This window comes from Phoca vitulina, unplaced genomic scaffold (genome assembly GCF_004348235.1).
Source record: "Phoca vitulina isolate PV1807 unplaced genomic scaffold, GSC_HSeal_1.0 scaffold24, whole genome shotgun sequence".
Taxonomy (NCBI): Eukaryota; Metazoa; Chordata; class Mammalia; order Carnivora; family Phocidae; genus Phoca; species Phoca vitulina.
This window is the reverse complement of record NW_022589727.1, coordinates 8,830,969-8,858,714: the sequence shown is the minus strand read 5'-3', so window position 1 is coordinate 8,858,714 and position 27,746 is coordinate 8,830,969. Positions and strand designations below refer to the sequence as shown.

The following is a 27,746-nucleotide window of genomic DNA, read 5'->3' as shown; positions in this document are numbered from 1 at the left end:
AAATGTTTTCACCATTCACTTTACTAAATCTCATGAGATTCTCAATATCATCATTTCTTGAATGGAATCTGTAATATCTGCTCTATATTCTTCATAGATATTCCCCCCAAATTGAAAGAGAAACTATATGGGAAATGAACCACCTAACAGATGGTGGATGGTTGAATTCAGTTTCGCACAAGGTCATCTGCTATTGTAGTTATTTTTATGTTAGAAAATAAAAATTTTATACCTCCTCTAACAATTGCAACAACATTGTGTATGGAAAAAATATGTATGGTGATTTAAATTAGTGAAAGTAAAGCTACACCTCTTAAATACACAGTTTTAAATAGTTTGTGGCATCACTACAGCAAGTGCGTTTACATAGAAATGGCTCTTTGCCTCATTAGCATGAGGGTAGTAACACTGTAACCATTTTGTCTCCTAGAATGATTGAAGATAGTGGGAAAAGAGGAAATACCATGGCAGAAAGAAGACAGCTGTTTGCAGAGATGAGTAAGTACAGAACTTTTAAGGAACACCCTATCGTTTCCATTGAACACTCATGGAAAAACTGGAAATAACCACTTAATCCTTATGGCATTTGTGCTTTTCCTTAAAATCCTAAATCCCTTGTATAAAATGTACATTTGGGCAATTTTGCTTCCTATTAGGTAAGAGTGAAATTAGTCAGCGAATCATCACAATTTGTTACTAGACTGTATATTTTCTATGAAAGAAAAAGTTTTGCAGAGCCAAATGTATATCTATATACATGGACACTATCAAGTCAACACTAGTGTTGGCACAAATATGGTCCACTAAATTTTAAAATCTGTGCTCGTGTCCCCACAATATCACTGTGTCTGGCAAATTATAGGCACTAGATAAAAGTTTGTGAAATGAATTATTGAATGTTTTAACTGCAAAATGACATCATACGTTCCTGTGGGAAAGAAGAATCAGGCATGATCACCAGACCAAACTATACACTGTCATTTGGACTTTATGGAAAGGGGAAGAGTCTGTCCCACAAACCAGTTCCTAAAAAGTGAAAAGGAAAATAAAGTTAAAAAGAGTTTGGAGGTGGGGCGACTGTGTGGCTCAGTCAGTTAAGCATCGGACTCTTGGTTTCGGCTCAGGTCATGATCTTAGGGTCCTAGGACTGAGCCCAGAGTCAGGTTCCACACTAGATGGGGAGACAGCTTGAAATTCTCTCTCTCTCCTTCTCCCTCTGCCCCTCCCCCCTACTCACACGCATGCTCTCTCTGTAAAATAAATAAATAAATCTTAAAAAAAAAAAAATAGAGCTTAGAGGTAACCTGCTACATGAGGGACCAAACCAAAACTATACTTACCTCAGTGGAGAATCCGTTAAATAAAGGTTATTGATTTATGTAAACGCCTGGTTGCCATGTAAGTAATTGGCTGGTAGTGTCTCCATTACAGACCATAGTTTCTTTCTTTTTTTTTTTTTTTTTTAAAGAGAGAAGTAGAGCATGCACCAGCAAGGGTGGTGGGGCAGAGGGAGAGGGAGAGAGAAACTTAAGCAGGCTCCACGCTCAGTGCAGAGCCCAACTTGGGGCTCAGTCTCACGACCCTGAGATCATGACCTGAGCTGAAATCAAGAGTCTGACACTTAACCAACTGAGCCACCCAGGTGCCCCACAAACCATTGTTTCTTATTCATAAAGAAGAAGAACTTGTCGTGGTGGGGGGCACATCTCAAATTCAATGTTATAAAGAAAAAAATACACTTCTCTTATTGTCTTTTTATCTCTCCTTCCTTGCATAAGGAATAAGGATGAGCGGAAGTGAGTTGTTAGCCTTCCTCTCTGAGAAAGCAGTAGACAAAATTAGGTTTCTACTGAAGACTGGAACTGATTTGGCAAGAATGAGGGTTGGGAGCAGATAAAGGAAGGCCCCAGATAATAAGATTCATATTTTTCTTTATCATTTCCCAATTATCTGGAGGCACCAAGACAGCATTAGAACTAACAAAAAGGAAAGAAAATTGAAATTGATGTGAGGAATCTCAATCATGCTCCTTGCTTTTTCCACTTTCAGAGACCTGTCTATAGCACCTGAGAGAGTTGCAGCCATGACCTTCCAATTTCCTTGGCCATGTTTGGTCCTGTATCTTCACTTCTGGCATGGCTAGCCACCTGGAATTGTGCCCTTTGTTGATACAAATGTAACCAAGGAAGGAACCTAATTACCTCTCCCTGTCTCCACAAAATGCAGGCCAGCACAGGTGTCCTCTCATACCATAGATTCTTAGACTGAAAGTCAGGAGCCCCAAACATCATGGGCCAGTGCTTTGTCAGAAAAAGAAAAATATATTAATATTTAACATAACAAAGCAGTAAAGTCTTGGGGGGAAATCTTTGAATTTATCATTGTTACATTAAAGATGTTTCAGCCAACACATTGCAAGAATTATAAAAGTGTGCTTATTTCATGATTTTGTAAATACTTACCCAAATTTAAGTACACTGTCCCAGTTCCTTCTAAACCTGGTGAAGTCCTTGGCACAGACAAATACGGATGTCACAAATGTCAAAGGATGATTGACGTTAAGTTTTATAGCCACAGAAACAGAAAAGCTCTAAATTTTTCAAATGAGAGAGACATAGGAAAATTGTGCATTCATTTCCCAAATGGTAACTTTATCTTCTCATAGAAACTTCTCCGGGATGTCATGCACTTTATTGAATCATTTTATGAGTTCTGATTAGTGATCGGAAGAGTTAAGCAAGCCACACAAATGTGTGTCTTTCTTCCTTGGGTATGCTAAATAATAGACTCAGATGTTGACCAAAAACGGGAAAACACATCGTACCTTAACAATGCTTTCATGAGCATCCTATTTAAATTGACACTAAGTAGGACATGTCCACAGTAAGTGGGATTCTGCCAGATAAGACAACTGGCTGATTACAAAGGAAGAATTGATGTTGATAGGTAGGCTGTCATACAAAAGAGAGAGGTGATCTCCTTGAGAATGTGTTAAATAGTTGAAAAATACATGGGTTACCCCAGCAGCTCTATCAGCAAGACACCAAAAAAAAAAAAAAAAAGACAAAGAAACTGTTATCAGGGAAGACTGACATCAGGCCTTGGAAAGTAAGTTCCCCCAGGAATCTGTGAGGGAGCTAAAAAGGAAAGAAGAAATTGTAAATCCGGTCAGCTAAGTATTTTCTAGAAATAATTTTTTTAAACAGCAAAAGAAAGTGCCAAGTAGAGTCTTTGTTTTGGAAATTACAAATGCCAAAGAAAAATTGCACATGAAGGAGTTAAGGCAGGGAAGACTTTATTCAAGATTATTGCAATGCAGTCAGGACCTACTGCAAGAGAAAAGAGATTGAACTCAACTCCCTAGAAGAGTTTTTATTTATTTATTTATTTTAAGATTTTATTTATTTGAGGGCGCCTGGGTGGCTCAGTTGGTTAAGCGACTGCCTTCGGCTCAGGTCATGATCCTGGAGTCCCGGGATCGAGTCCCGCATCGGGCTCCCTGCTGAACAGGGAGCCTGCTTCTCCCTCTGACCCTCCCCCCTCTCATGCTCTCTCTATCTCATTCTCTCTCTCAAATAAATAAATAAAATCTTTAAAAAAAAAAAAAAGATTTTATTTATTTGACAGAGAGAGACACAGCGAGAGAAGAAACATAAGCAGGGGGAGTGGGACGGAGAGAAGCAGGCTTCCCGTGGAGCAGGGAGCCAGTTCAGGGCTCTATCCCAGGACCTGAGCCAAAGGCAGATGCTTAATGACTGAGCCACCCAGGCACCCCCCTGGAAGAGCTTTTAAGTACTGGGGTGAGCTATTGCAAGAGTCCTGAAGATTAGTAGTGGGAAAGGTGGTCAATTGTGTTTGCTAATTGTCCCAATTAGAAAGTTAAGCTTCTACCCTCCAAAAGAGAATCAGAGATCTCCTTCAATGATTGCATTTCAAAGGTTTGGCTCCCATGTCCTTAAGAAAGATATTCCTGGGCTGTAAAACTGGCAAGAGGCTGGGAGATTACTTCGCAATGGGGCAGACAAAGAATTTGCAATGAAAAGTTTTCTAAAATAAATGCTCTAAGGAAAGGAGGTCAGAGGCCTTGGGTCGGGAAAAAGCCTGTCTGAAGTTTAGTCAGGCTGAGGGGAATGTTAAGGCATCTTGGCCTTACAAAGGCCAAAGAACAAAGGGCACAAACAACAGAAAATAATAATTCACAAGAAGAGCAGTTGATAAGAAATTTAGGCAAATTCAGGTGATTACAGCACATCTGATTTAAACATCTACTCTGAGCTCATAACCACAAGCAGCGGAAGCAAGAAGAAATGGTAAAGAAATGAAATTAAGGATAGCATGGACTCACAAATAAGAAAAAAAAAAGACTAGCCTTATGTTAAAAACAAAACAAAACACTAGCCCTATGGCCACCAAAGAAATTGATTTGTTAAAGAAATTCTAGACAAGTTGCCCTTAACCAAAAATTCCCTTCAGTATAATGCCCTAATTATCAGTTTATTTAGTACCTTAAATTAAAACTAAAAAGACTAGTTAAAGGTAAATGTCATCCTCACATTGACTTTTCAGCCATCAAATAAGATTATCAGCTCAAATAAGTTTATCAGATTGGCTTTTAGCAGATAAATTTTTTGTTCTTGGAATTAAATCACCTCTGTTTTTCTGCTCTCAGAGGACATCACTCTGCCTTATATGACACTTATTTATGAACGTGTCACTCATCTATTGTGAACGTCTCTTAAGGACAAACCATAGACTTTTACCTTCAAATCCATTCACCTTAGATGCCGAATAAATGTTGGTTTACAAGCCTACGGGGCACAGGGTAGGTATGTTTTAATCAGAGGAGAGTGATTGGAAAACATTCTTTCAGAACTTGGAAGACCACCTACCGAGATAAAAAAGGTCCTGAGCAGAAATCAGAGGGGTACCACTGCCTTTGAGGAGAGGAGGGATGGAAGATCAAAGAGAGGCGAGTGTTGGTACTCAGCAAACCCTTGAATTGTTCAAAGGCGGATAGTTCTTCAGTAAGTTGACTACAGTTAGCACATGGATAGTTGGAATGAAACCTAGAGTATGATTTTGCAATGCACACTATGACTTTTAGGAAAACTGATTTCAAAAACTCAGAAAAATGCCATGAATGAGACTGATACCGTGAGCCCACCACACACCCTATAGGCCATGGTGGACACAGTGACTATTTTCACTTGCTTCTTCATTTCTCTTGCTCTTCAGCTTCTTTAAGATATTAATACCATGGGTCACTATCCTGGAAATACTCTCTTATGTCACTCTAGTCTGCTGTTCTGCTTTTTTTGACCATTCTACTTCTCTTTTTCTGTCTCTTGGCACCTTCCAGACACCCTTAAGCCAGATTTTACCAAAGTTCTGTTCTTGATCAATTCCATTCATAACTTTACTTTCTCTCAAGGCTTCACCATTATTGTTATGGCTCACAAGTTCCAAGGAGTCCTTCAAAGCCACCTCCCATATTCTCATAAATCAGCTTATCCAGAATAGTCAGTATATAAACTCAGTGTCCCTTCTAGCCTTGCTCCCTGTCAAGGTTTCTACTAATGAAGCAGCTTGAGGTGGGCTCACCATTAATTCCACTAAGTGCCCCTAACTATATGCAGAGTATCCTCTTGGAAAAACATTCCCAGTCTTGGCCCAAGACAAATTGGTGCATTTTATATGTTTGTTAATAATTCTGGGAATGTATTCCATAGTCAGGAATTCTATATCTGTCTATCCAGCTGCCACTGATATCTCCATTTGGACATCCCACAAGCACCTCAATCTCTGTAAGCCCAAAACTGAACTCTGCATTCACCCACCTATAAACCTATTCCTCCATGTTTTTACCCTAGCCCAGTGAGGGCCTCCCCATCCCACTGAGTGTCCTAAGGTAGAAATGTGAGCATTATCCTTGACCCCCAAATTCCTCTCTCTCTCTCTCTTTCACACACACACACACACACACACACGCACACACAGATCCAGTCAATCAGCAAGCATGGAAGAGTTCAGACGCAAAGTTCATAGGCTTCATCTTTATTCTACAAATATTTGTTGAGTGAATTTGAAAAATGAATGAGATATTTAATTATCTGAATGACTGTACCAAAGGCTTTATAATGAGCTATCAAAACATGAAAGGCAAACTATACATGAATTGTGTGAAACTATTCAGAATGTAATAAAATGAAAGCCAAAAATTAGGTAAGGTTGGTTGGTTGGATAAATAGATAGATGGATAAAAGGAGAAAAAAGAAAGAAAGAAGGTAGGAGGGAGGAAGGGAGGGAGAGGGTGAGGAAAGGAAGGACAGAGAGGAAGAGAGGAGAAAAATTTTGGAAGGAAGAACAAAAGAAAGGAAAAACAGGATTTGTAGAATATAGCAGTGTGATCAATTAGAATTTCTTTTTTTTTAAAGAGAGGAAGAGATGGGGGGTAGGGGGGAGTGTGGGGCCAGACACAGGGCTTGATCTCACAATCCTGAGATCATGACCTGAGCCAAAATTAAGAGTGGGACGCTTAACTGACTGAGCTACCCAGGCAGCCCTGTAATCAATCAGAATTTCTTAAGTGCATCTTTGCTTTTGTCTTTATCACTTTCTTCCAAGTATGACATGGGTATGAGAGATTTGAGGAGATGGTACAAGAACATCAAGTTGCCTTAAGTGAATTAGCTTTACGTTTTTATTATGAAAAGTTTCAAATATATACAGGAGTCTAGAAAATAATATTCATCTCCACCCTTAATTATTTACCCCCAGCACCCTCTATATTATTATGAAGAAAATCTAATATATTAGATTTTAAATGAGTTGAATCTACATGTTTTAAAGAATTATATCCCAGTGATATAATACTAAAAGAAAAAATACCATCCGTTTTTTTTTTCAGAAATAATTAAGAGGACATTGCAAAAAAGAAAAAATAGGGAAATACTATACTCATTTTGTTTTTGCTATACCCATTTTTTCTTAAAAAGGGAGAATATAGATTCTTGAGCATCTAGGGTATGAACTTTTAAGTTTTATGATAAGATGGATTTTTTTTTCAGATCACGTAATAAATATAGTGCTAATCCTAGATATTTCAACATGCTAAGAACAAGGATTGCTCTACTGACTTCTTTATTCATTTATTAAAATTCTTTTTTATAAAGGAATTAAGTCAGCTAATTCCCCTTTTTAATAAGGCTACTAGACCGGTAGCTCAGGAAAATACTATGGCATAAAAATGAACCTTAATTTCAGCAAGATACTGGCAAAGTCTCTTACACTGTGCTTGTATTGGAGAAATGTGAGCTGAATCACTACACTTAGGTAGATTTATAGGTGGTGGTGTGACCCTGTCTGCAGGAATAAGTAATGGGTCAACTTGGAGGACAGCTTCTAGTAGCATCTGGAAGAGTCTATTTGTGGCCCTGTTCATGTCCTTGGTTTTAACCGACTTGGACACAGAAGACATGCAAGTACTCCCATGGCAGGCTACAAACTTGTAGACTTTTGAGAAGAAAGACCACACATGTAAAACTGAATTAAGTTTATGGTTTACTGGGGCAGAGACAAATAAATTTATTTTTAAAAAGTTGGATAAACAGAGCAAGAGCCAGTGCAGCATGTCTCAGCTCAGCTTTTTTGGGTCCCAGAACCATATGGATCCTGTGGTTGCCACTTAACATTGTTTTGTGCAAGGTGATGTGAAAAGCTAATGTCTGAAAAGCTGAGTTTCGTTGCTCACCCCATCCTGTCTGATATTCAGGGCTTACATCCTCAGCCAGGAAGAATTTATACAAATAGGAAACATCAAGAAACCCTCAGACCCCTTCCTGACGCGAACAAAACAGAGGGTCAGTTCAGTTCACATGGTGATAGGACAGGGAACGCGGTCAGTGTCCTGTCCCTAAGTATCATCTCTGTGCCCCTCTTGACTACGTGCAGAAGAGACGCACCTTTGTCAAATTGCCCCTAGGACCTCTGTGGGAAGGAGGTGCCAAGGAGCCAGTTTCTGTCCTCGGAGGATCCAGTCTTGCTGGAACTAAGACATTTAATTGTGTGCGACATTGCAGCCCTTTGATACCTGGGGCTTATCATTATTCTCCCAGAACTTACACAAATAATCTATGTCCCTAATGTCTTCTTTTAAAAACTTATTTACAGATATTGAGACTCTCTTGAATGTTGAGCCAAGCTCAGCATCAATAAAAATACGTCTTCATCCAGAGGAAAAGGCAGATTTAGTGTTCAGGGAGTTCTGATAGTCTCTCTGTCTCTAGAGAGTTCATGTTCCACAGAAGGACACGAAACTGGGAAGTCCCTTTGAAATGCCAGTGGCAAAATCAAAATTTTTAGAATGGTTACAAGCACGAGCTAAAAATTAAAAGAAACTAACCAGATAAATACAACATCCTACCTTTAGCCTCCAAATAAGCATTTAACTAGAAAACAGAAAAATCTGACCAGATGTAGGTCCATATGATTTTTTAAAACCCGCTTTTTAATGAAAAGAGCCAGAAGAATGAGCCATTTATTTTTTTTTAATTGCATTAGTAAGTGTCCTTATCAAAGTTGGTAATGATTGCTTTCTATATATCCTATATAGGCGAGGCAATAACTTGGCATTTTAATTTTGTATATCTCATTGCGAGGAGATATGAGTCAGCCAAAGAGCAGGAAGACTAGAATGGATAAAGGTCTCAAAGCCATGTCTGATGATAATGAGAATCATAATAGCAACATGCATGTATTGAAGCCCTATTGTGTGCCTCCCTCTGTGGTAGACATTGTGCTTGAAATGGCTATGGAATTGAACCTCTCCAATCTAAAAGGTCAAGAAGTTATGATCCCAGCTAAACTCTAAACTCCATGATGACAGGGGCGTTTGTACATAATCTTCAGATGGTAATGAAGATGCTAGTCATGATCATGATAGCTGCTTCCCAATGTGTGAGAAATAAATTATCAAATGGCAGGGAGAAAAGATTATGTGTATCCAGAAAGGATCAAATGAATTGAACTTATTGGGATGCAAATTAAAGCTCAAATATAAAAAAGAAATTTCTGTCACTTATTGTTGCTCAGAAATGGTATAAGAAATCTTTTAAGTAGTCCCACCTGCTATTAAGTGCTCACTAGGTACAAGCTTCAGACATTACCAGCTGGTAAAACTGATATTGTTACCCCCATATACATGAAGAAATCAGACACCGAGTAAAAACTTGTCAAAGTTCACACAACTAGGAAATGAAAGATTAAGCCTTACTGACTTTAAAGTTAATTTATTTTTACTAAGTTATAATCATCCCTATCTTTGAAAATAATCTTATATGGCCATTGTCCACATGTCCATCTCTTGAGAGCATGTTTAAGAGAATTCCCGCCTTGGGTGAGGGTAGGCCCTACCTATCTCTTTGATCCTTCAAGCACTGTGTCAATGAGCCTGTTTGTCAAGTAATGCACTCTCATAAAAATAAATGTTTAATGATCTGCTTCATAAAGCTATAAAGCAATGGGAATATTGATATCATTTTTAAATGAATCTAAAGAGATCAGTTTGATTCAAGGGGATGCTAAATGCTCTCAACGCAGGACACTTGCTACTTCATCCCGAGTTTCATTAGGAAAGCACTTAATTGACCTCCTAATATAATTATTTCTAGGCCACTTCATTTACCTCCTACCCTAACTATTCTATTTTGAAACATTTATGTAGCACTTTTACTGGTAAAGTTCAACACATGTCAAAATATAGCTCTGTGCCTTTATATCTGTTATGAACCATAAACATGGGCTTAAGAAAGCCAAATATTTGGAAGCAGAGAAGAACAGACATTTGTTGAAAGTCTGCTATGTTCTAGACACAGTCTAGAGATCAGCTCATTCAGAAAAGGGTAGGAGGATCACCAGGAACTCCAGTGTGGATGTAGCAAGAAGCCCATCTGCAGAGCATTGTGAGGACACCAGCCCGAGCCTGGCAGAGGTTCTGGATAGAGTCATAGGAAATATTACTGGGTTGGTGGCATGGAAAGAACACACAGAGGGACTTGGATTCTCAGCAGAACATTCAGACCTGGTGAGCAGCAGAAGCCATGCTGGATTCTTGAGTAGAAGTGTAGAATGAGGAAAGTAGCTCAAGAATATGAGGACCGTGCTCCTCTCTTTAGAGAGGAACGGGAAGCCACAGTATAAGAAAGAATAATGGTTGTTTTTAGAAAGGAGTCTCCTCTGAGGTTGACGGGAAGGTTTGCAGGATACGTACTAGTAATACTAATGAATACACAGCCCGAACTATGTGCCAGGCAGTGTTCTCTGTGCTTAGGTGTAGTCATGCATTTGCCTTCTAATTCTGTGAAATAAGTAGTAGGAGTATCATCATCCCTAACTTCCAGATGAGAAAACTGAGGTTTCTAAAAGCAGTTGACCTGGACATCTGGGTGGCTCAGTCAGTTAAGCATCTGCCTTTGGCTCAGGGCATGATCTTGGGGTCCTGGGATCAAGTACCCACCCCCACCACCACCACCCCCCCACAGACTGCGCTCAGCGGGGAGTCTGCTTCTTCCTCTCCCTCTGCCCCTCCCCTCTACTTGTGCTCTCTCTCCCTCTTTCTCTCCCTCTCTCTCTCTCTCTCTCTCTCTCTCATAGATAAATAAATAAATAAACAAATAAATAAGTAATCTTATAGATAAAAAAATAAAAATAAATAAAAGCAGTTGGCGTAAGGTCACACAGGAAAGATACCCCATATTCAGCGAGTGCTCACCTCGCAGCCATATTCTGAGGACCAATCACAGTGCATTTAAAATGGTTATTTGATGACACTGCTATAATCTTGCTGTTTAAAGTCACAACTTGAGCAGATTGTTCTCGGAAGTGGCAGACACCACAGGACTGAGGTCGTGTTCCTCGGCCCATGAACATTGTCGACAACCAACGTGCTGGCTATGTGTGCTCTCTTCCCCTATAACCTGAGGGATATGAGGCAGACCTTTTCAAGTCTGAAAGTTATATTTGTATTCTAATAAAAATAAAAATCAAGTTAAGTGAATGGGTTATAATATCTATCGTCGTTTTCTTTATAAATATTACAAATCCCTTTCCACACACATGGCATACCATATGTGTACTTTTCTCCCCCCACCAGGGGCTCAAGATCTGGATCGTATCCGACTCTCCACCTACAGAACAGCATGCAAGCTTAGGTTTGTTCAGAAGAAATGCAACTGTAAGTATGCCAGTTGTTTGGACTAATTACCCTCCTGAATCCTATAGTTTATGTTTGTTACTTTGTTTATTAAAACTGGTTGTCTTGTAAGTGTTGATAAAAATATGTTTACACAGCAATAAAGAGTATCACGATGCACAAATGGCAGAGAGACTATCTGTAAGTAATTCTGAAGGCTTAATTGCTCTTAACTGCTGAAGTATTGAAATGGATAAGCCTCTGGATATATATGGAAATCCTGTCCTTGGGATTTTTTTTTTTTTTAAGATTTTATTCATTTATTTGACAGAGAGAGACACAAGGAGAGAGGGAACAGAAACAGCGGGAGTAGGAGAGGGAGAAGCAGGCTTCCCGCTGAGCAGGGATCCTGATGCAGGGCTCGGTCCCAGGACCCTGGGATCATGACTTGAGCCAAAGGCAGACGCTTAACGACTGAACCACCCAGGCGCCTCCCCCCCCTTTTTTTTCCTTGGGATGGTTTAAATCTGGATGGATATTTTTCTTCTTTTCTCTAACCTTGGTATTGTCCACGCAGTGCCATCAGAATGGTTTCCATGAACATTATAAAACATCAAATATTAAGTCCTCTTTATATCTGTGTTTCCCTTACAAGTGTAGAAAAATGTTTACAAGCTCCTGGAAAGCACAGAAGTTTCTTTCTGAAGCTACAAAATTAGCCCTTTGTATCAGAGTATTAACTACATTTGCCTACATCAGACCACAGCATGAAAAGAGGCAATAATACTTGAAGAAACAAAGGGACTTGCTTCGACTTGTTCCCAAATTTTTTTTTTTTTAAAGATTTTATTTATTTATTTGACAGAGAGAGACAACGAGAGAGGGAACACAAGCAGGGGGAGTGGGAGAGGGAGAAGCAGGCTTCCCGCTGAGCAGGGAGCCCGATGCGGGGCTCGATCCCAGGACCCCGGGATCATGACCTGAGCTGAAGGCAGACGCTTAACGACTGAGCCACCCAGGCGCCCCTGTTCCCAAATTTTAAAATGTCAGCAGCCACTAGGTCACTAATCACAGCGGGCCTTTTGCATCTTCTGCTGCATCACTGCCCCCATCAGATCCCCCATCGGATCACTGACCCCATCAGATCCCCACATCCATTTTTCTGGAGAGAACATTGCCTCATAGTTCATGTATATGAACTTACTCTTTTCTTTTTGAAAACTGACTGCTGTAAAAATTAATAACTGTTCTCATTTTCTAATTAGTATTGGATGGATTAGAAAAATGAAAGCCCTAATGTTCTCCTGAGTACTTACACACGGTTTTTGCATAAGTGGCATAGGACTTAGACACGGTGAATGTGGAAACCAGCCATTTCCACACCTCTACCCTCCCGGAGTCTCCAGCCGATGTTCCGTGGGGCCCTGGGCAGGCTCCCCAGATCATGACTATGCAGGTGGGCAGGCAGTATGTGGTTAGTCTTCCAGTTGCTCATCTATAGCTTATTCCTCAGCTTCAGTGGCTAGAAATGGAGCTGAAATTTGGGGCAGGAAGAGAAGGGGGTAAACAAAGGTTGGCCAGATATCAAAGACATGTTTGACTCCTTACAGGAAGCTAAACCCATCCAAAAAAGGGGGGGGCTGGGAAGAGGCAGTGAGAAGAGCACTATAGATGTGGGAAGGAATCTGTGGATGTACTTGCAGCCCTGAGCACTGAGGAGTCTATAAAAGGTTTTTCGAGGGCTGGTATTAAAGGACAAGGAAGAGGCTCCCACAAAAAAAGGCTTTTCTCCCTCCCTCAACCCTACCACCCATATTCAAACAAAAGGAAAAGTCTCCAAATATTCAGCAATGAAAAAGTGATAGGATCCTCCTACTTTCTTTCCTCATCACCACAGGATGGAAGGGAGAGGAGAAAGAGCAGGGACGGGGGTTCTGACCCCATAGAGTTTTGCCAAGCAGAGCTTCCTTGGGTCCTTTCAGCAGAGATAGGGAATTGCAAAAACGTGTTACAAAATGGTAGGGATGAACTAAAAAGTAAATAAACAATAAAGAAAAGGAAGGATGGGAGGGAGGGAGAGAAGGAAGAAAAGAAGAGGCAATGATTTGGCAACCAGCCCTGCAGCCAACATTACAAAGGCCCTAACTAGCACCAGCAACCCTGGGCCACATCGCATTCCTCCTGCTCACAGGTAATGGGCCTTTCTCATTCTTGGGCATCTCCTTGTCCTCTTCCTGTTCTTTAGTGCTCCTCAGCCTTATCCTACATCCAGAATCATGTCATCGTCACACTGACCTCCTTGGAAAGCAGTGAGGAAAAGAGTGCTAGTCCATCCCTGGGGGAAACTAGAACTTCCGTACTTGTCTGGTTGTCCCTCAGTGCATCCATGCATTTACCCTTTAATTTAGAAAGCTTATAACGAGCTCCTACTGTGTGTTCGGCACCGTGCTTAGGTGCTTGGGATAGAGTGATGTGAATAAGATGTGACCTCTGCCTTAAAGTTGCCCAAAGTCTAACTGGGTTAGACTGGATGGAATTTTAAACAGACTGCTAACACGGTATGGAAGTGTAATGGTAGGAATGTGGGCATGGTGTTGCGGAAGCTCAAGGAGGTAGTGCCCTCTCTGGGCGTGAGGGCCAGTAAGAGGAGTTTCCTAGACAAGAAGACCTCTAGCCTGATTCTTACAGAATTAGTGGACATTACACAGAGAAGTGTTATGCCCGACAAACTTATTTTAGGATGAGGAAAATCTCTTCTCGGCCTTTTGGCTAAGATCAAGTATAGGATGAGGAAAATATTACATTCTCTACAAACTACACAAAAGTAAGGCTTAAGGAAGAGAAACAAGCAGGTTTTGAACACTCTGCTAAAATTAAGTTGCTTTTTCAAATTGTTTCTACCTTGAGCAAAAGCGTTAAATGTAAGTACGATATGTGTTTGCTGAGTTTTCCTTCCTGACAACAAATCTAACAGTTGTGATGTTAAGGAGCTTGCAAAATGCTAACACAGCTATTTTATCTTAAAGGTAGAGCCTTCTTTTTCAGATTACCAGGACACTGGTGTTTATGTGACATAGTATTAGTCAACATTGAACGTCCACCCCTGTATTAGAGGATGGTCATTTTTGTCTGCAATAAAACCTAATCCACCATAAATTATGGTACCTTAGAATGGAGTTTTACAGGGCGCCTGGGTGGCTCAGTCGTTAAGCGTCTGCCTTCGGCTCAGGTCATGATCCCAGGGTCCTGGGATCGAGTCCCACATCGGGCTCCCTCCTCGAGGGGAAGCCTGCTTCTCCCTCTCCCACTCCCGCTGCTTGTGTTCCTGCTCTCGCTATCTCTGTCTCTGTCAAATAAATAAATAAAATATTTAAAAAAAAAAAAAAAAAAGAATGGAGTTTTACTCTACAATAAAAGAAATACGAAAAAAAAAATCCAGGCAGTGTATTTGTAAGTATATTGCTTTATTGGAAATTCTTACATAGCGTTTACTTCATAGAAATTGAAGTAAACCTTAATGACCTTAATGGAGAGAAGGAAGAAAAGAAGAGGCAATGATTTGGCAAGCAGCCCTGCAGCCAACATTACAAAGGCCCATTACAACATTACAAGGAGATGACCTTAATGGAGAACAGGTTATTTTTAGGTCCAGACCTTATTTACAGGTACAATTGATGTTGGGTATTAACAAAACAAAGCTTAAAAACTACATAGTAGAGGGGGAGAAACATAAAAACAGACACTTGTCCATCACCTAGAAAAAAAATATTGTCTGGATATAGCATGGAGTACATAGACTTTCAAGAGATTTGTTTTTTTTATCTGAGTTCAGACAGCATAAGTGTTAGTTAATTCCCTATATTTCTGTCCCCACAGCCCTTGCCTACTCTCTCTATGTTTTCCTATATAGAGCCCTGATTCCTATCACCGACATTCATGTTCATTCCCTCTAATGCAATTCCTGATGGATGCTGAGAATAACTGCTTCTCAGGGTTGAAAAAGACTCCATAGAAGAGGCCAGAAAACTGTGGCTTATGCACTAAATGCAGCTCAGCACCTACTTTTGTATAGATTATGAAATAGGAGTTTTTACAGATGAGTATTTGTAATGATTTTAAAATAGGGAACACTACTTATAATCCCAGTTAAGCCAAATGTTGTCCTTCCCCCCACAAATTCCAGGCTTCTTATTGGTAAACAAGCATTGAAAAAAAATTGCCCTCCATTATTATATTTTTAATTTCATCAGAAAAATATTGTGTAAATTTGTTTTCTTTCTTATTATATATATGCCAGCATAATATCTACATAATATTACTATGTAATCTGGTAGTGCCCCACTGTCCACACACAAAAAAGATATTTACCAACCTCTGTTATAAATGAAAAATTGTGAGAAACCGTCTTTTCTTTTTTTCAAGCAAAAGATTCTTTATTCCTTCGACTCTTCTCCGTGGGATCTATTTTTCAAGTCAGCTTCTTCCCCTTACCATTCATTTTTGTACCCTGTCATAACCTCCCTCCCCGTGCCATGACTAGTACATCCCCTAATGGAACAAAAAGATGGATGCCCTAAAAATTAGGGGACACCAAGTTGGCAATTTTATTTTCTAGGAGGAATAGGACAGAATGGGGAGAATACGCATAATATTTCTAATTCTGCTTTCTAATCAACAGCGTTATCTTTAGCTTCCAGGTTTCCTGAGAACTTTCCACAAAAATAAATAACCTATATGCCATCTATAAGGATGTGTGCAATGGCAACATCTCAGCCTTTGTTTTAAACAAATAACTATTTTCTGCCAGAACATTATTTCCTTGGTCAGCACTGACATGGTTAATGATCCAGATACCCTGTAATGTCAGCAGATCTTTTTTCAGAAATTACTTTGGAGTCAATGGAATGCAGCCTTAAGTTCATGAACAATAAAAGGGAACAAGAGAAATAAATCAGAACTCTTGAATCCCTCCTGTTTAAAAAAGGGAACAAAAGTAAGGAGGCGCCTTCCTTTAGTTCTTCTGGTCACAGCCTGAATTTTCTGTCACTCATATCAACTAAAATTTAGTTAAAATTTTGCTTAAAAGGAAAAGAGGAGGAAAGGTATATATTTGTATCTGAGCTTTCAGAGTTTCTCAAATATCTTCCCTCTAATAAAAGAAATATAAGTATTCCTCATCCAGTTATAGAGTTAGAACATATGCTTTTGCCTTAATGCTCTAAATTTCTTTCAGGGTTTCTAGAACCAAAAAAAAAAAGAAAAGAAAGAAAAATGTAGACACCTGTTTACCTAATGGCTTCTCTATCACTGTGAAATTAACCTATGTGAGTGCTAGATACGTGGTGGGTCCAGGAGGAATATTCTTTTATGAGTGAGTGAGTAGGCTCCACTAGATTCATTTTTCACCAGCCAAGTGATTAGTCTTATGCCTTCAGGAGTAGCCTTCAGATATGTTTTTTTTTTTTAAGATTTTATTTATTTATCTTGAGAGAGAGAGAGAGCGAGCACGAGCAGGGAGGAGGAGTAGAGAGAGGGAGAAGCAGACTCCCCGCCAAGCAGGGAGCCCGACTCGGGGTTTGATCCCAGAACCCCAGGATCATGACCTGAGCAGAAGGCAGATGCTTAACTGACTGAGCCATCCAGACACCCCTAGATATGCTTTTTTTGAAATAAATACTAATATCCCATTCAATTTTATTCAAGTTGGTGTACCAGCATATTCCTCCTCTCTGCCATATTTTTAAGCATGTGGATTTTGGGCTGCCTGTATCTGTTTTCTATCATTACATAACAAATTGCCCCACACTTAGCTACTTAAAACAACACACATTTACTATCTTATAGTTTCTATAGGTCAGAAATCAAACACAGTGTGACTGGATTCTCAGCCTAGGGTCTCCCAGGGTCTGTGGTTCTCATCTGGGGCTCAGGGTTCTCTTCTGAGTGAACTGGCTGTTGGCAGAATTCATTTCCTTATGGTTGAAGGGCTGAGGGCTCCATTCCTTGCTGACAATCAGCAAGGGGGACTACTCCCAGTTCCTACAAGCCACCTGCATTCCTTGCCACATGGCCCCCTAGATGTTTGCTTCTCCTTCCATGCCAGGCAGAGTGGGTCTCTCTGATTTTCTCCTCCTCTGTGATCAGCCAGAGAAAACTCTCTGCTTTTAAAAGACTTATGTAGGGGTGCCTGGGTGGCTCAGTCAGTTAAGCGTCTGCCTTCGGCTAAAGTCATGATCCCAGAGTCCCAGGATCGAGTCACAGGATCAAGCCCCGCATCAAGCTCCCTGCTCAGCAGGAAGTCTGCTTCTCCCTCTGCCTCTCACCCCACTCATGCTCTCGCTCTCTCGCTCTATCTCAAATAAATAAATAAAGTCTTTAGGAAAAAAAAAATAAAGGACTTATGTGATTAGGTCAGGCTCCCCCAGAAAATCTCCCTATCTTAAGGTCAACTGACTTGAGACCTTAATTACACCTGCAAAATCCCTTCAGAGCAGTACTTGAATTCGTGTTTGATTCAACAATGGAGAAGGTATGTCAACACTGAGGGCCAGGAATCTTGGGGGGTGTGGAGATGTGAAGAGGAAGAGGGCATCTTAGGACTCTGCCTACCACACTGCCCAGCATCATGGACTTTTCTCTTTTCCAGATAATGACATATAGAGCCTTGGGTGAAAAAAATAAAGTTTAAAGGAAATACTCAGGCGACAGAAACAGATCCCCAAAAAAGAGATGTGTCTGAAGGACAGAGATAAGACTCTTTCCTGTCAAGAAGTCAGAAGGAAGAGCAGGAATGTTCAGTTAGGGAAATAGGTGGCACATGGCAAAGCCTTGGAGCATAATTATCTGTGCTCCAAGTGATTTGGATACGTATTTTCACTCCTGAAGTTGAATCATTCTAGACACTTGTTTAGAATAAAGGGAAAGGCATTGCACTAGAGTCTGACATTCTTAAAAATTCCCTGTGGGGAAGTTGGCGGGAGCAGCAGAACATAAACCCATTTGAGATGCCTTATACTATGGCAGCGGAAAACCTGCTCCTCTCCGGGCACTCTGGACCTATGGCAAAACTGTTTCCCCTTCATCAGAGCAAATTTCTGGTAGAACAAAGCTATGCTTTTAAGGTTCTGGGGCTTGTGATATGGGTTTAATTAAAGCTGCTTCTCCCTTTCCTTGCTTCTATTTTTAAGATCTTAAAGATTCAGAGCTTTGTTTTCTTGTTAGTATTTTTATTTTTAGAGAATGCTAGGAGCTTTGTCTTCCCAGTCTGCTGCCCCTGCACAACCTATGAACTAAACTAATGCCTATAGTCTTGTTTCTGGGTGTCTGGAGGGAACAGCCATCGGCTTCCTTCCCTTCCTCCTGCTTCGGCATTAGACCAGGAAGCTGGAACCACTGAGCACTTTTACGCTCACAGTTTAGAAGAGAACCTCATGTTTACATGCCCCAGCCCGTTGGATAAGAGTGATGCATACAGAGGAATGAAGGCCTTTCAAGCTTCCCAGTGCCATCCAACAACTAATATTCAGTGGCCTTCCCTTAGTGGTCTGCCAAGCTGTGTTCCTGGGAACCTGCTGGATCAGCCCAGAGCCAGTGAGCTGAGCAATGAAGGGACACCCAGAGGGTGCCATCCTATAGCCTGGCTCCCAGGATCTTGGGGCTCTGGCAAACACTAAGAGGAAACAGAAGACAGTCGGGAAGACAGGAATGGAAGAATGGCCACTCCCACATAACCACCCCTGTGACCCATGAGGACTAAATCAAGGAGACTTTGTTGACATTTTGTTGATGTTACCAGCAGCCACTCATTTATTTTTTCATTCAACAAATACGGACCAAGGCTCGCTGCATGCCAAGCATTATTCTAGACCATGGCGGGGGTGGGTGGAGAAGGGGTGGGTGGGTGGAGAAGAGATATTCCTTAGTGTTGCTCAACATCGCTCAGCATCAGGAAAATCCAAATTAAAACTTCAATGAGATACCACCTCACACCAGTCAGAATGGCTAAAATTAGCAAGTCAAGAAATGACAGATGTTGGTGGGGATGCAGAGAAAGGGGAACCCTCCTACGCTGTTGGTGGGAATGCAAGCTGGTGCAGCCACTCTGGAAAACAGTATGGAGGTTTCTCAAAAAGTTGAAAATAGAGCTACCATATGATCCAGCAATTGCACTATTGGGTATTTACCCCAAAGATACAAATGTAGGGATCCGAAGGGGTACGTGCACCCCGATGTTTAGAGCAGCAATATCCACAATAGCCAGCTATGGAAAGAGCCAAGATGTCCATCGACAGATGAATGGATAAAGAAGATGTGGTATATATATGCAATGGAATATTATGCAGCCATCAAAAGGAATGAAATCTTGCCATTTGCAACGACGTGGATGGAACTGGAGGGTATTATGCTGAGCAAAATAAGTCAATCAGAGAAAGACATGTATCATATGATCTCACTGATATGAGGAATTCTTAATCTCAGGAAACGAACTGAGGGTTGCTGGAGTGGTGGGGGGTGGGAGGGATGGGGTCGCTGGGTGATAGACATTGGGGAGGGTATGTGCTATGGTAAGCGCTGTGAATTGTGTAAGACCAATGAATCACAGACCTGTACCTCTGAAATAAATAATACATTATATGTTAAAAAAAAGAAGATAGTAGGAAGGGTAAAATGAAGGGGGAGAAATCGGAGGGAGAGACGAACCATGAGAGACTATGGACTCTGAGAAACAAACTGAGGGTTCTAGAGGGGAGGGGGGTGGGGGGATAAGTTAGCCTGGTGATGGGTATTAAAGAGGGCACATACTGAAAGGAGCACTGGGTGTTATACGCAAACAATGAATCATGGAACACTACATGAAAAACTAATGATATAATGTATGGTGATTAACATAACATAATAAAATTAAAAAAAAAGAATACAGTAAAAAAAAATATTCCTTAGTGGTCAAATTTAGTATTAGAATAACCTCAAGTTTAGAATCTAATGATATGTTCTATTTATTATAAAGCTTCTGGTTTTGTGACTATCAAATAGTAGATACAGTCTAAAATTTTGCTGTATCAGCTTATATCTAGCCCGTAAGTCCCCTGAGCAAACTGTCATTTTCTGAAGAAAAAAAAATTACTTATAAGTGTGGTGGTTAAGGAAATCAAATATATCTGTAGCTATTGAAATAAATTAGCTATTTCTATTTTTATTTATTTTTTAAAGATTTTATTTATTTATTTGACACAGAAAGAGAGATAGTGAGAGAGAGCACAAGCAGGGGGAACGGCAGGCAGAGGGAGAAGCAGGCTCCCCACTGAACAAGGAGCCTGATGTGGGACTCGATCCCTGGCCCCCTGGGATCATGACCTGAGCCAAAGGCAGATGCTTAACTGACTGAGCTACCCAGGTGCCCCAAATTAGCTATTTTTAATCATTCATGATGTTGGGCTAGGACTTCTGCTTTACCTCCTTTTTTATCAGGAATTGTAAAGTTCTGTTCATTTCAGGTGAGGAGAGCATAGCACAAGAGATGTTAAATGGCTTCTTCTGAATAAACACCAGATCAAATCATATAATTGAGAACTCAACTTCTAACTTCCAAATATTAGCCAAATGCCATGGTAAACAGAGAGCCTGCTACAAAGCTAATAATGCATCAGCCCTGAGTAGCTTAGCTTCTCAAAAATAATAAACTCCAATGGAAGATCAAGTCTGATGTATTTTAATTTCCAAATTCAACACTGCTGAATAGGACCGTGATACTATATTGCAGAGAAGGATAGGTTGAGGAAGAGTTATTTGACCACACAGAATCAGAATCTGTTTTGAACATGGTCATCATCATCATTTTCTTCTCATTTGTTATTCTGAAAGTGTTCAACCAGTGATAGACGGGGACTTGGTTAGAATCAGTGCTTGAGCCCGTGTTTCCCAGAAAGCAGACTCCACAGCAAGGCTTTTGCGGAAGCCGCTCCTTTGCTGTTCCAGAGCGGAAGTCGAACAAGGGAGGAAAGCCAACAGACAGTGCAGGAACTTCTAAGGAACCTTCTGAAAGGCTCCAGAACTTTCCACCCAGGGGACACAAGGAGGAAGTCCTAATCTAGCTGCTCTGTCTTGCACTGGCCAAGGGTGGCCTCCAAGCATTAATCCCCCCGCATGTCTGGGTTGCCGTTGTGTGGGTGCTGGGCAGGTTCCAGGTGTTAGTGCCGGGGCATCGGAGGTTTGGAGTAAGAGCCTGCAGCCAAGTGCTGTCTGGTGGTGGCTATTCTGAGCCGGGCAGTCTACGCCATGCCGGTCACTCCCGCTGGGGCTAGAGAAAGAGGTGGAGCCAAGATTTTGAAAAGGTACAAAACAGGGGTCTGAAACATTGCCTCCTGCGTACCTTGGTTTCCTGTGTTAGACATTTCCTCATCGGTGTTTTCTACGGCCTTTTAAAGATTTATTTATTTTTTTTTTACATTAGATACACTTCTCATATTCTTAACCTCACGTAAGATACCTGCAGATAATCTGCAGAGTAGCCCTCTAGAACCCCAAACACTAACCTAGCTCCCAAACCATTTTCCTACGCACTAGGAAACTGAGTCATAACAATTTTCTGAATGGGTGAATGAAATGCATTTTCAATGTCTATCCCATTTTTTTTTACTCTTATTGCAGAAAGACAATTAATTATACACAAATGGTACAGCGTGAGTGCAGAAAAAAGTGACATTTGCCCGTGACTGCTCCTTACCTGCTCTTCAGGGGCCCTGTGTACTTGGTCGGTCCGAGTTCATCGTGGCCAGACTGGCACCTGGTGCAGCGCCCCTGAGAGCAACAACTGGGAAGAAAAAGTGGAAGGCAGTCCCTCATGGTTGCCAGCCCTGTGGATGCTCTTTCTCTTGAAATGTCACCTCTGGCATCTAGGATTCTGGCCATCTGCTCAAGTCAGAGTGTGTAAGGAATAACGGAAGTCCTGTGGGAAGCCATGCTCCATGAGCCTATTGAGCTTTCCTGAAACACTGAGGTAAAGGGAAAGAAAGCTTCTAGAGATTATAGGTGGTGACTGGCAAGCAGTAGGCATGCTACCCTGTTCCATTCACCTAGCATTGGTGAGCATCCAGTTTGAACAAGGCATATGCAAGTAGCTATGAGGACTACAGAGATGAACAAGACATAGTACACGTCTTCAAGTTCGTTATCATTTACTGCTGTGGTTCTTAAACCTTTCTCCTCGTGCATCTTTGGGAGAATCTGATGAAAGTCACAGATCCTTTCCCTCAAAACACACATGACCCTAACCATAAAATTTAGTTCATCATTTCAGAGATCCTCCTCTCCTCTGAAGTTCAGTCAGGGTTTATCAAAAAAAAAAGTAGAAGGAACAATTTGACCATTAGTAACTGTGAGAAATGCAGAGTGTCATAAATGATCTGATATAGGAAGTTGTCTGGGAGCAACAAGCGGGAGAGTGTAATTCCACGAGAAGGTATCAGGGCTTCCTCATGCATACATGAGTGTAATACCTTGAAAGACAGTCAGCTGAAGAGTGTACCTGATGAAGAGTATAATATGTCAGTGCAAGAAAGTCAAACGCATATTCTGGAATTATAAGAAGCCCAGTGTGGCTGGGGCATAAGATTCTTGGAAAAAGCTGGAGGTGAATAAGAGATGAGGTTACAGATTGGGAGATTGGACCAGTACCTGGGTGGCTCAGTCAGTTAAGCTTCCAACTCTTGGTTTCAGCCCTGGTCATGATCTCATGGGTTGTGAATTTGAGCTCCAAGTCAAGCCCCAACTCCATTCTACACTCAGCAGGGAGTTTGCTTGAAGATTCTCTCCCTCTGCCCCTCCCACCACTTGCTCTCGCGATCTCACTCTCTCAAATAAATAAATCTTTATAAATAAATAAATAAATAAGGTTGGGAGACTGGAGTCCAAACATTGGTTTTCAAGCTTAAAAGCTTGGGTTTTACTCAATAGGTAATGGAGAATGGCATGGCCAGAGCTGGGACTTATACCCTTTCTTAGGACAGATGGAAGAGGGCAGAAACTGGAGAGGAGTAAGAAGGCTTACTGTAAAAATCTATGTAGAAGGCAGTAAAAACCCAAACTAGAGCACTAGAATGTAGGGAATGCTAAAGGCATATTGAAGAAACCTACACAAACTGTCTAGTGAAGGCTAAAATGCCTACCCAGAGGGAAGATAAAATACTAGATCCTCTTGCTTCTGAAATTATTAAATATATTCTGAGCAAAGTTAAACACTGGCAGTGAGAAATTAGTTATTGTTCAGATCTTTCTTTTCATTTACCTTCTCTTATTATTTTTACAATCATTGGTACAATACTTTGGAAAATAATAGGCTTAATAAATGCTTGTTCAATTGAATTTAGTTCAATTTCATTTACGGTATGACAGCTATTGAGCCAACAATTACTATACCTCATTTTGAATAATGATGCTGGTCTACAAACACAATTTGAGGAAAACTGAATACTTTTTCCTAATGGGCAATAGGTGTACTGCCTGGGCCTCTGAGGATTGGCATGATATCCTATTTGATTTTATACCAAAAATATGTTGTAGACCTTTTCCTGAAGCTCTATTCCATCAGGCACCTTACCCAGGAAATTAAAGTGAAACTAAAATGTCATCTTTGTAAGCTGTGATGCTTCTCTCCAAGGATACTTAGCACAGAGAACAGTCTTGGTGATAAAGGTATATACTGTGGGAGCAAGGGAGTGTTGACTTTGGAAGCATAAAATAATTTGGTGAGCTACTCCGATGTTGTTTCAATTCATATTTTGAAAGATATAGCTCATGGCTCATGAATGGAAATCAAATACAAAAATTGCATTTTATTAACATTTTCTTTCCCAACTCAGTATTGGTCAATGTGGCTAATATCTTCAGTGTAATCACATCAAAATGCATTTGTTGACCCTGGCAAAGCATACCACTTAACTGAATTTCTCTTCCCTAAGAGCTTTTTAAACATTGTTTTGTCATGATTAAAGGCCTGAATAAGGGCATAAAAATAAATTATTTATTTGATAAAATCTTAACAACTGGCCAGTTTGCCTGTGGCTTTCTTGACCACGATCCTTGTTCCCTGGATTCTTGTGATACCTTTTAAATAAATTCCTCTAGCTCAAATGAGCATCAATTTCCTGTTCTTATCTCTCATCTCTTTAAGTCATGCTCATAGCCGTGGTTCTCAAACATCGTTGCTTTTCAAGATGACCTAAGGAGCAGCAGAAACCAGGGATGCCCTGGCCAAACTCCAGACCTGTGGAATCAGAAGCCACAGTTTGAGACCTGCTCACTGCTCCAAAGAGCACTTCTTATATATATATATAAAATACTTGAGATTGCCTGGATTGAAGACAAACTATTGAGGCTTTGTCTACTTTCATTTATTTACAAATACAAACTGTTAGGTATTAATAATGTCCAAAATTTACACTGATACTATTTTTAAGATTCTAAGAAGTACTACTTTTAAGAATACATGTTTATATTTGATATGGTTAGTGTTAACTAATTAACTTTATTATACAAACCATTGCTTTATCTAGTATATTAGTAAAAAATGTATGCAGTAATGTGGATGTAGATGAGGAAACCCCACTTCCTAAGCCTGTGCCTAATAGCAGGTGCTTATCATGAAAGCTTGATGGATATTTAGTGAAGTGTGCACAGTGCCATCTAGTGGTATATAGTCATCACTGCACAACCTAAATGTCTTCATTTTCTAAAATGATTTGATGGCGCAAGAGTAAACAACATGTTTATACAACTGTCAGACTTTTAAAACAGACTTCCTAATAGCTTCCTTATGACTCTCAGCACATTTCTTAGTGCTCCTATCTCATTAAGCAAAAGGCTTGTGATCCCCTTTCAATAATAATTAATGGATATTAAGTGCTTCTTAGGCACTAAGCACTATGTGAAGTGCTTTATATGGATTATCTCATTTGATCCCCACAATAACCCTGCAGTGGAGCAACTGTTTTTTGTTGTTTTTGTGGAGCAACTATTATTGTCCCCATTTTACAGATGTGGAAACTGAAACTTAAGGACGTTAAGTGACTTGCTCAAGGTCAGTAGGAGAAGTTGGTCGAACCTAGTGTCCAAGAACCTGCACAATTCTGCACTGTGATCTGCACCTCCCAGAGTAGTTACCAATGAAATAAAATTTCCAAGAAGTCTCTATGAAAGAGGGCCTTCCCCACCAGGTCTCTAATGATCAAATATGGCAAAATCGATTCAAACTCCACTAACTCAGAATTTATGACAGTTAGACTGAATAGTATCTGCTTCTGTGGCTGGGATGTAGTTTAAGCTTCTTTTATATTGCCTATATAGTATATGCTCAAAATTATATGTTAATTAGGTTATTGAATTTGAGGGGACTGTGCTAAAACTTAGATTTGGAGTCACAGATCTTGGAAATTAGTAAGAGGACAGTACGGCTGTAGATCAGAAGGTGTTTAATTTTTTTTTTTTTTTTAAAGATTTTATTTATTCATTTGAAACAGAGAGATACAGAGAGAGAGCGAGAGCATGAGCAGGGGAGAGGCAGAGGGCAAGGGAGAAGCAGGCTCCCCGCCGAGTCAGGAGCCAGACGTGGGGCTCGATCCCGGGACCCCGGGATCATGACCTGAGCCGAAGGCAGATGCTTAACCATCTGAGCCACCCAGGCGCCCCGGTGTTTAATTATTTTAACACTAATAGCTATCATTTGTTGAGCACCTATGTACCAAACTCTGTGGACAGCACTTGTCTATCCTTTTTCTCTTTTCTCCTCACTACAACTCTCTCTGGATGTTATTCGTCTCCTCATTTCTAAAAAGGAAATAATAAAATGTATAGAGGAGAAATAACTTGCCCACAGTTTTACAGTTATTAGGAGAGCCAGGAGTGAAACCTCAATCTTTGTGATTCCAAACTCTGCCTTTTGCCACTTTTGGAAGAGAAGTGTGTATAATGTGCATGATTACGGTTTTTCTGTGTACTGTCACCCCTCTGCAAAAATATCATTTTCTCGGGGCACCTGGGTGGCTCAGTCGTTTGACTCTTGGCTTTCGCTCAGGTCATGATCTCAGGGTCATGAGATCCAGCCCTGTGTTGGGCTCCACGCTCAGTGGGGAGTCTGCTAGAGATTCTCTCTGTCCCTCTCCCTCTGCCACTCCTCCCCCCTTCTCTAAAATAAATAAATGAATCTTAAAAAAAAAAAAAAATACCACCATCTCTGCTGGGACCACAGCAGCGGCTCCAGCCACTTCCGCCGTGCACGCTTGTCCATATCCATTACTCTCTTCCCTTACAGTCTGAAATGACATTTTTAAGCTGCATTTCTGAGCATGTCACTCTATTTAAAACCCGTGTCTTCATACTTTCAGCATAAAGACCAAAAGACTTGCCAGAGCTATAGTGCTTCGCCAGCCTTATCTTGTTCCTCTGGCCTCTTCACAAACCATCTCATAATCCCATTTTGTACCTAGCACCCTATCTGTCAAGGTAGGTCATCATTTCTGATTATCTGTGTGATTGGGAATCATGTCTCTATCCCCACCTGACTGTTAGTTCTCTGAGGCAGGAACAACATCTTTGCATTCTGTACCCAGACATATCCCCAAAGGACTAGATCCAGAGAATCTATAGATCAAGCATAAAGGAAATAAATACAGGAATCCCAGTTCCCACAGAAATTAACTTAATTCCTCAAGAAATTAAATAAATAAACAAACTTATAGATGCCATCTCCTTGGGAGTACCTTGGTTGCCAAATTGAAAAACTGAATGAATATCATTAAGAAACAAATAATTTCCTTGTTGTGTGATATCCAGAGAAGGTAACAAATTTGCAATCACATAAATCTGAATTTATCCAAATCTAATAAACATTTAAGTATTTCAATTAGAAAGTGATTTGTATTCTTCTGTCCCAAATCAGAGATATGCTAGAAAGTTGTGGGTTTGTTTTTTTTTTTTTACATGATTCACATTGTTCGTTTGTTCAAGTGTAATGTACTGTCTCAGTGTATCAGGCATTCCCACTTTTGACTTCGTGACTTTTTCCCATTTAAGGAACACCATCCCTGCTTTGTAGATGAGGAAAGTAAAGCTCCAAGTCTTCGAGGCTAAGAGGGCATGCACTTGGAGGAGGAGGGCCATATTTGGATGTAGGTCTTCGGACTTCAAGTCCAGTGTCCTTTTGGGCTCCCAAGTCCAGAAGTTCAATAGATGTTAGTTTTGTTTTTTAAATATAGTGTTAGAAATGAACAAAGAGGTAGGAAACTAAAACTTGAGAGTTGGTAGCAAAGCATATATGGTGTGCCCATTTCTCAGGAACTGAAATGTGAGTATGTATTTCACTGAGAAAGACAACAATTTTCAATTGTTTCAAATGCAAAGGTGTCATGAAAAGTGAACCTTAAATTTGGTGAAGTTGTAGAGAAACTGGAATTTTCATACACTGTTGATGTGGATGGCAAATAGTACAGCTATGTTGGAAAACACTTGGGAAGTTCCTCAAAAATTAAACGTACACCAACCATACAACCTAGCCACTTCATTTCCA

General features: G+C 40.5%; 1 protein-coding gene across 24 annotated transcripts in view; it reads left to right on the top strand.

The window, feature by feature from the left end:
* DTNA (dystrobrevin alpha) overlaps nucleotides 1-27,746 on the top strand; it is a 344,311-nt gene that overhangs the window by 219,583 nt on the left and 96,982 nt on the right. For all 24 annotated transcript variants that reach the window (XM_032421478.1, XM_032421475.1, XM_032421479.1 and 21 more), the window contains 2 exons: nucleotides 431-498; nucleotides 11,150-11,230. In XM_032421478.1, the coding sequence (XP_032277369.1) occupies nucleotides 432-498; nucleotides 11,150-11,230 (148 nt within the window). In that variant the 5' untranslated portion in view covers nucleotide 431. The remainder of the gene's footprint in view (nucleotides 1-430; nucleotides 499-11,149; nucleotides 11,231-27,746) is intronic.